Source organism: Penaeus monodon, chromosome 4 (assembly GCF_015228065.2).
Source record: "Penaeus monodon isolate SGIC_2016 chromosome 4, NSTDA_Pmon_1, whole genome shotgun sequence".
Classification (NCBI taxonomy): Eukaryota; Metazoa; Arthropoda; class Malacostraca; order Decapoda; family Penaeidae; genus Penaeus; species Penaeus monodon.
The window spans coordinates 5035309-5045308 of NC_051389.1; the positions used below are offsets into that span (position 1 = coordinate 5035309).

Consider the following 10000-nt stretch of genomic DNA (forward strand, 5'->3'; position numbering starts at 1 on the left):
ATATATATATATATATATCCCCCTCTCCCCCTTCTCCCTCTCCCCTCTCTCCCTCCCTTTCTCCCTCCTCCCTCCCTCCTTCCTCCCTCCCTCCTCCCCCCCTCTCCTCTCCCCTCTCTCCCCCCTCCTCCCTCTCCCCCCCCTCTCTCTCTCCCTTCCTCCCTCTCCTCCCTCCTCCCCCCTCTCTCTCTCTCTCTCTCTCTCTCTCTCTCTCTCTCTCTCTCTCTCTCTCTCTCTCTATATATATATATATATATATATTATATATATATATATATATATATATATATATATATATATATCAGTAGTAGTAATGAAAAGATCATGTAGTAGTAATGAACTGTGCTAAATTCATGATTACAGCACACGGTTGCAAATGTAATCATCGTTACTGTTGTTATAACTTCCTTTTATAAGTTTACCTCCTTCAATATAATCAGTAATGTTTATTATACATATTGACAAAGGATGCAGCATGTTGTCTCTAAACTTTAAAGTAACTGTTCCATGGCAACAGAAATTTGCATCAACAAGTCAGATATGTTAATGCCTATTAAAAGTGCACAGAGTTAATGCTGACTCATTTTTCAACAGGTGGAAGGGCACAGGTGAATTCATTAATACGTACTTTATGTGTCGCCTCTGCTCCATGCTCCATGACGAGGGCCATCAACAGCACTATGAGGACGTCAATCTCTGGTGGCGTGGCGCTGGTACCTGCATCAATGGATCTTGGAGAAAATATGATAAGTTGAAAAATGAAGGAGATAAGAAAAAAGCAGGAGATGGCTGAGGGTAGAGATGCAGTAGTGGAGAAGCAATGATAATGATGATGATGATGATGATGATGATGATGACGACGACGACCTTTGATTTCTGTGCATCAAAGGAAAATTGGTATCAGGGTAGCATTTTTTTTTCTTTTCTTTTTTTTTTTCTTTTTTTTTTTCAAGCAATATGGATGATGACTCCAGCACAGGGATTTGTCTGGATGTGTGTACTTAATTTTTGTGAGTGTTTCTGCACAGTTTTCTGTTCCAAATCATTCCATGGGCTTGGATATGTGTCATTTTTCCGTGGTTGAGAAAAAGAGAAAAGAACACTTCTATTGAAAATGCATCTTCATCAATTTCCCAGTGGACCTTTAAATTTCTATACATGAATAAATGGAGACATTGCTGCATTGGCAATAGCACCTGTCAGTGCAGCAAGGGTATAGATATGGTATTGTGCTAGAAGGAAAGACATTTTTCATTGTACATAAAATTGGATAGAGCACTTCTGAAGAGACTACTTCGGTTACATAGAGATTCAAAGTGATTGTTCACTTGTGATGTGAAAAGGCCAGTGTTGGCACAACTTCAAGAGTTGGCCGATAGTTGATAGAAATGGAAGGGAATATATTGTCATAATTTAAAAAAATGGATGTGGTATGCTACAATTCTTTGGGTGAAAGAGCTCTCCAGATACAACCATGAAATATAAGGCATTTTACAGGGTTGGGATTCACCCTTTCTGGTTGTGGAAAACAATGCATTCATTTGCATATTGGTTGTACCAGAGATTAATTATTTTTTTGCAGGTGTTCTGTGAATGAATCTGGATATACTGAACATATCTGTTAAGAGAAGTACTGCATATTTGGAAATTAATCAGACATTAAAGAAAACTCGTCTAATACAATATTATATTTCATAGGCAGTATGATTAGCACTATGTTAACACTCAAACATCAACTTCAGCATTGTCCACCAGTTTCACGTGAAGTAAAGAGGTGATGCAATAGACCAAAGAAAGTCTGCTGTAATCAAGATATCTGCTTAGCTTGTAGCCCCTTCTCTTTGAAGGGTGAATTCATCACACCTTTTTTTTATGAATATGTTACTCCTGTGTATACTGTCTTGATTACTGTTGAGCTACTTAACAGTAATGGCATAACATAATAGTAATGACATAGTGAGCTTCTAATATGAAGGTGCATCATTTTGTGTGAATCTTGAAAGTGCTCCAGTGCACTGTTAATGTAATAAATTTTCTTGTTGGTCATTCTTTGTTAATATCAAGTAGGAAATTTTACTGTTTGTTATAAATAACTTACCAGTAATATTCCATGAAACTCAGATGATACAATAGGCTGCAGTATTTAGAATTAGGCTCTTGACAGTGCTAAACTTTTATTCAGTTTTCAATCATTTATGTACATTGGCAGAATATGAGCTATTGTGATTAGACTTTGTTTTAGCTTAATTAGATTGCATTTATTAAACAGTGTGAGGTTAAAAACTTGCATAATATTTATATGATACACCCTCATTGTTTTTTGAGAATCTTGAAACCAGGCATAATTTTATTCCACTAGATTTTATTCAGACTTTAATATTTGTTGCACGTTTGTTATGTTATATGCGCTGTGATATCAGTCTTAATTAGTGGTAGTGTTTATGAGACCAAGTTAATGGTCTTTGATGATTGTATATCAGGTCAGGGGATCCTTTTGTATGATTGAAACTATGCTTTATCATGGGAATGTAAGATTTAAATGCACATTCACACTCATTTTTCAAAACATCTTACATGCATAATCTTTCTCATGGTTGCATTTCCACAAGCACACACTCACTCACTCACTCACTCACACTCACGAACACACATTCACACTAACACTCACTCACTCATTTTTTCTGTATTCCTCTATCTATCATTTACAGATAAACATTCTCATGCAGATGTCGTTTAAAGGAAGCTAATTCACACTCACACCAAAAGCTTAGGATTTTTCTAATTGTCATGAGGCATATTCCAGTGATCCTATATTCAAGTGTGATAATGTGTTTGCTAGGATGTATACAGAACATTTATTTATTTATTCTGATTGTGTTTTTCTTATAAGTGATAGGAACATTCTTTTAGTATTAATTTGAAAGTCCAGAGTATTTTTTCGTGGGATTATATATGAGTCCAACTTCTATCAGTCAAGATAAATGTGATATTGCATTTGTAGATGTGGAAGAGCCAGCTATTGCTATCAGATTTTTGGAGTTGGATTTTTTTTTTCTATATCTAAAAAAATGCAGTCTGTTGTGACATAAGACCATTTCTTGAAACTATTATTGATATATGTATCCACAAGATACTGAACCATGAAATATTTCAGTATAATTTTATGGATGCTAAGGAAAAACTATGTTTAGCTCGATCTTTTACATTACCCCAGTGGTGAAATCTCACCCTGTGTGAGGTATGCGTGAGCTAATCAGGTTTTCTTCACTAAAAAAGTATTTATATATATACAGTATATGAGATCCACCAAAGTCATTTCTGAATACTTCAGTAAATTACTGTACATATACACATACATGTGAACTTCCAAAACCATAACAGTGAATGAATCAGAAGGAAGGGTATGATAGAAAAAGTATGTGTTTGAAATGAAGCAAGTCTGTTCCCCAAACTGAATCAAATATCTTTAGTTCCTCTTTCTTCCTATATTTTAACTAATATTTTTTTATTTAGATACTGTGATTTCTCTATGATAAAATGCTTATTTTGTTAGCTTAGAATACCTTTTTAAAGAAATGAGTTCATATACCACCCAGTATATGGTAAAATATGAACAACACTTGAGACTTATAAGCTTCAATACCTGCCATAAAAGTGACCATCATTGATAATGTTGGTGTGTAACAACTAACTCATTTAAAATTTAGAATGATGTATACTGAAACTTTTTATTCATACAAATGGAATACAGATTTTTCTCCCTCTGGTACAGATAAATAATCAGTTATGTTAAAAATTCTTTTCATTAAATGTTTTTCGGGTGTTATGAGGTTTTGTTATTACTATGGTCATAATTTTGATGGCTATGCCTTGTAAGGGTTTTGATTGATATAGAATTTTTTATTATAAAGTTTATGGTATAAATGCTTATTGTTAGTCAGTGACCGGTATGCAGATATAATTAACTGACAACAAAGGTTATATGAAAGTTTGCTTGTCCAAATATGTTTACAGACCAATTGCCTGAAAAAGCATATATTAGATAATTTGTTAGCTTAATATTTTCATCTGCAACAAAAGCATAGGTATGTTCACATTAATGTCTCTGTAGTGCATAAATGTGAGCATATTGATGCCTATGTTATTGATGAAAATTTAACCAACAAAACATTAAATGAACACATTTTGGACAGTTGGTCTAAGAACACCTTTTGAACATGTGTGACCTCATATAGCTTCAATATGGGCATGTCTGTCAATTCATGTAGGTATATTCATTGACATTCCTGGCAGAGTTTAAAATGAGAAGGTGAAAATCCTGTTCTTCATATCACTTCATGCATTTCTTATCACAGCAAACAGAAAGGATGCATAGCATTTTCATTGATGAAAATATTACAGAGAAAGTCTTAAAGCTTGATAATATAACTTTAGCAAAGCTGCTGTTTATTAATGGATGTCATAGCATAAATGTACCATACAGGGATTTTGTATTGAACTCTGGCAGTTGTCATTAGCTTTGGCATGTTTTATGGATCTTCATGTGTAGTCTCAAGGTATAGAAGGAAGAGAAAACCAGGAAACCAGGACAGCACATGATTCTGTTAGCTCAGGTTTTCTCGCTGTTATATTTTCCCTTTCCTCATGATTCTTTCCCAGATAAGGGTACCCTAAAAGTGTTTGTTTTTTAATCTTCCTTATCTCAGAAAATGCATTCCATTTAGAGTTTTAGTTTTTTGTAATTTATTTGTATTATTTTATATTGAATATGTTGGGGTGTAAAAAGAAAAAAAAAGTTATGTATTTTTGTACTTAATCTTAAATGATTTGGAAACGAAGATTGAAAGATCTTTGTATGCCCGAACTACCTATCTCCTGCTTTGTTACACATTAACACTTGTTATATTGACAGTCCACCATCTTTTTTTTCTTCTTCTTCTTCCTCTTAATCATTGTAAGGTCTCATCCATTTCCGAGACATGACAACAGTGAAAAAAAGGACATTCCTCTTCAGATAGTAATAGATTGCAAGCATTGCCATCCTTGAGCTTCTATTGGCATAATATACCCAAATCTTTTAAGCTGTTTGCATTGTAGGCTATTTGTTTTCAATTAGTCTCTGCATCCTTAGCAAATTTTAAAAATTAATAGATCTAGAAAAGAATAGTTCAACTCAATTCACATTGCTTATGAGTAATATAGTAGTAACACTCACTGCTGAGGTAAAAGTTTTAAACTTTTATTTTGTTTCCTTGTTTTATTTGACAAGATGAGGGAAAGGCTCAGTTCTGCAATTCTGAGTCATTATTTATACCATTTTTGGGTGTTTACTATTATGTAGCATTGTCTAACTGGGTCCTTCATGTTCAGACATTACTGTTTTCCAATATGATTCCGAATCTATTGGTATTTCTGTCCTAGTTGGTAATACATGTGTGGGGATATGATTATATGGTGCAGTCACTACATTCTTATTCTGTGTGTCAGATTTCCATGTGTGTTTTGATTGCCAACTTTAATTTAGAAGTTTTATAACTGATAGGTATTATGTTTCCAAAGACACTGCAGTACATGGGTGAACATGTGCTGCAGAACTAGACCAAGAAATATATTTTAAAAAATCACATCACTTTCATTTAATGCCATTTTCTGATATTAGGAATAACATAATTGTATCTATTCAGTCTTTTTTTCCTCTATATTTAGATAACTATAACCATTGCTTCTTGTATCAATGATAATAGATTGTTGTAATGTTTATTAGCAGAAAATCCTCTTTAGTATGACTGATCTTAACTTCAGTTGCTCATTATAACATCACAGTCAATAGTTGATATTTCCACCTTTGGTTAATGATAACTCAGGGTACGGGGTCCTGACAGGGGTTGCACTTTTGGCTCACATTTTTCTAATAAATTTGGTGCTCGCTGATATATGTTATGGGAGTAACGTTTTTCTTCCCATGGCTTCAATCTTGTTTAGATTATATACTTTTTCTTCTTGTGTTGGGAAATCTTTATGACTTTATTGATTCTTCGTTAGTTTGTTCAAATATTAGAATGCACTGATGCAGAAAGTTTGGTATTTTATTAATTTTGAAAATAGTATATGTCAAAAAAGTTTAAATATCAGCACAAATATATCTTCCTTTCTATCTTTCTTTCTTTATGACGTATTCAGAGTTGTGGCATTATTTTTACAGTGAATGATTTTTTTTTATTATTATTATTTTATGTGCTTTGTATTGTTTGTGTGGCAGTGTGGCAATGTGTTTTAACTTATCAATATTTAGAAAATATGTATGATTTGTACATAATAAAATGTAGTAAATGAAACTTCAGCTTTGTATTCATCACCATAGAAGAACCTTTGTTTGTAATATTATCCTTACATTACCTGATTAATTTAAATAATTATATTCTGGTGCAGACTAACATGAATTAAAAAAGGAAAAAAATAATCAGACAGCATTTCAAACTCTGATTAAATATCTGCAACACTATAATCACATTGTGTCTTAATTTGACCAATTAATGTGGAAATGTGAAAGTTGTATGAGCAAACAATGGCAATTTTAAATCATGCTTTTAAAGCTCTTCATCTGACATTTTACCAAGGTAAAGTGAAACCTTGCAATGATGATATTAAGATAATATCCTTGAAAATTCAGAAATCATAATACACAGAATAAAATAGCCTCTGTTATCTTAGAAGGGAATGTAGCAGTTTCCATCACACATTCCCCCTGAATTCCACATAGTTTTTATTCTCATAATGAAATGCAAAGAACTATATTAAACACATGAGAGGAGGAGGAGGTGGTACAGAAGAAGGGTAAGGAAAAGGTGATTGTAAAAATGTATTCAGTTATTAATTAAAACAATTTTCAAGGCATACCTGATCCATATTTGCATAAAGATCTGTAATACATGACAACCCTAGGAAAGCTAGAAATTACACAATTTAATTAATCCACAGAAAGTTACAGTTGTCGTTTTTTTACTCTCATTTGGAAATGAAAAAGCAATTCAACAAGGAGGACCACAGCATAACATTTATAAAAGAGGAGGAAGATGTATGATGATAGACTATATCCTATGCAGCTGGTACAACCTGAAGGACACAGAAAAATGTAAAATGATAGCAGAGAGAGCATAGTTAGATAGCACCAGATGGTGGTCTGCATGAAGAGAAAAGGAGAGTGAAAGCAGGTGGGATAGAGTGGCAAGAATAATTTATATTAGAATAGCACTGTATCTGCAAAAGGAAGGGGAAAGTTTACCAAATTGTAGTGGGACCATCTGCTGTGCAACTTGGAGGCACTGATGACAGATGGTAGAGTTAGTTGTAGCACAGGTGAGGATATGATTTTAGGTACATTAGAAATTAATATATAAGAGTGCAGATAGATTTTTCCAAAGACAGAGTGAGAGGCAAGGATGAAGTGAGATGCAGGATATAGTGGAAGAAAAATAGTGAGGTGATAACACCAAGCAGGAGATAGGAAGGCAAAGAGATGTTTGTGGATATGGTTAGGGTTGACAGTTGGTTGGACAAAGATGCAGAGAACAGGGTCAAATGGAGATAGATAATCAGCAATGACAACCCTGTAAATCAAGCAGCCAAAGGAAGAAAATGGTAATCAACTTCATAATTGCCTTTTACTTTTCAATAAAAAAATAGTAGCAATAATAATGCAAAAAAAAAAAAAAAAAAAAAACCTACATACAAAAATATAAATCAAATTATGATCCCAGTACTATCCATTATTCTGATTTTGAACTCTTCTCAATAAAACTTTCCAGGGCTATAGCTATCCTTTCAACTAGCTTTTCCGTATTCTTCTGTACCTTCAACTGCTCGACACATATCTTCTTTAACACGGAAACATCCTTACTGAGTTGAGACACTTCAGCCCTTACAACCTTTTCATTCTCAAACCTTGCTTTCTCAAGTTCATGTGCTTGAGTAAACTGACCATCCACTCTCGATAGACACTGTTCTCGGGCTGCGATCAGTTTATCAATTTTGAGGTCCTTTTCATCTTCAAGGGCAATTCTTTGAATTTCTACATCTTTTCCATGTGTGGTAGGTAGTGACTCTTCACAAGATATTGACTGTTTAAGGGAAGACCTGGCACTCTGTTGAGATTTTGACTTAGATGTAATATGAATGAGATCATTCATAACCTGAAAAGGTGAATTAGTTATGATTATTGTGCTATCAGTACTAAAATCTGTCTATCCTGTGTGTGTGTGTGTGTGTGTGTGTGTGTGTGTGTGTGTGTGTGTGTGTGGGTGTGTGTGTGTGCATGCGTGTGCGTGTGTGTGTGTGTGTGGTGTGTGTGTGTGTCTGTGGTGTGTGTGTGTTGTGTGTTTGTTGTGTTGTGTGTTTGTGTGTGTGTGTGGTTGTTGTGTGTATTAGTGGTTTTGTGTTGTGTGTGTTTGTAGTATGTGGTGTTGTTATGATAGCTGAAATCGATTTAGTATATACTTAGATATGAAATATATGTATATAATATGATATATGAATTAATAGATGATGATATATAGATATATATATGTGATGTATATATATATATTATATATTTATATATGACTAGTATATGATTATAATGATTGTATATATGTATTCGATATATATGATATATATATATATAATATTAATATATATAATATATAATAACACTCAAATATATAATATTATAATATATAAATATATATATAATATATATATATATGTATACACACACAACTTATATATATAATACATAAACAATATATATATATATATATATATATATATATATAATATTATATATATATATATATATATATATATATATATATTATATATACACACACACATACACACACACACAACACACACACATATATATCATATATATATATAATATATATCATATATATATAATAAATAACATATACATATATATATATAATATACATATAATAACATTATAAATATACATATACCATATACATATACATATCATACACATATATATACATATATATAATATACATATATATACATATAAACAACCATACATAAATGTCCCTTAATACCACTTACATCAAAAAACTTCCATCTTACTGTTTCCTTGCTCATCATCTTCTTCAGATTTCTCATGTAAACTGTGTTAAGAGTGTACCACTTAGTCTCAACCTGTGCACTTGTAAAGCTATAATTTCTTTCTCTCATATCCTTATATACAGCTTCTAGGATATTTCTCATTGTAAATTTATTTCCTTCACTTTTTGCAAGTTCATTGTGGTGGTGTCTCACTCTCTCACACAAGTAAAATACAGCATCATCACTCCACATTACATGATCTGAAAAATATATATATATATTCATATACTTTTTTCATCAAATTGATCATTTGATTATCTTCATAGATAATCATGCATGAGCTGTAGTAAAATGAAATTCTTATATACACTCTTTTTTGGCATAAATCCTTTCTTTGGAGAAGATAACAAATACTTTATTGGAAAATTAATTTACATCCATTACATTTCTAGGTCAGCAGTTCTTCTTCACCTACTCCTTTTTCTTCCTTTATTCTATTCTATTCTGTTTTCCTCTTTTCTTTTTTTTCTTTTCTATCTTTTTCTGAGGCTTTTCATACTGCATCTATACAATATGGATCTTTAAACCAAAATATTCACGTCTTTATAATTTCCTTTCCTTTACGACCCCTACTTCGAAACCTACTCCTCTGATATTGTAAAAACAAATATTTAGTATTTTAGCTCTTTTCTGTAATAAACATCAACACCAACTACAGTAAAACAGTAAAACCACATAGATAAATCACAATCTTTGATACATCCTCTATCGCCTACCTAAAGATGCAGGTGCATGCATCTCATTTCCATAACTGTGATCGTCTTTTGCCTCAAACCGGGCTTCAATAAGAGGGACATCGGCATCACTTGCTTGTATGTCAGAAGTTGCGTTCTCTAGCTCAACG

The 10000-nt window shown here is 32.6% G+C and overlaps 2 protein-coding genes across 9 annotated transcripts in view; one reads left to right on the plus strand and one right to left on the minus strand.

Annotated features, from left to right (window-relative positions):
* The window catches only part of LOC119568966 (glycoprotein 3-alpha-L-fucosyltransferase A-like), a 70681-nt gene extending 64346 nt beyond the window's left edge, over nucleotides 1-6335 (plus strand). For all 6 annotated transcript variants that reach the window (XM_037917361.1, XM_037917348.1, XM_037917369.1 and 3 more), the window contains one exon: nucleotides 595-6335. In XM_037917361.1, coding sequence (XP_037773289.1) covers nucleotides 595-793 — 199 coding nt within the window. In that variant the 3' untranslated portion in view covers nucleotides 794-6335. The remainder of the gene's footprint in view (nucleotides 1-594) is intronic.
* The window catches only part of LOC119569024, a 6204-nt gene continuing 2261 nt past the window's right edge, over nucleotides 6058-10000 (minus strand). For 2 of the 3 annotated variants that reach the window (XM_037917385.1, XM_037917383.1), the window contains exons 4-6: nucleotides 9873-10000; nucleotides 9097-9356; nucleotides 7767-8189 (exon numbers count right to left, since the gene is read on the minus strand). The exon at nucleotides 9873-10000 is cut by the window's right edge and continues 37 nt beyond it. In XM_037917385.1, the coding sequence (XP_037773313.1) occupies nucleotides 7767-8189; nucleotides 9097-9356; nucleotides 9873-10000 (811 nt within the window). Of the gene's footprint in view, nucleotides 8190-9096; nucleotides 9357-9872 lie in introns of all 3 variants that reach the window. The other variant, XM_037917389.1, reaches the window with a different exon arrangement.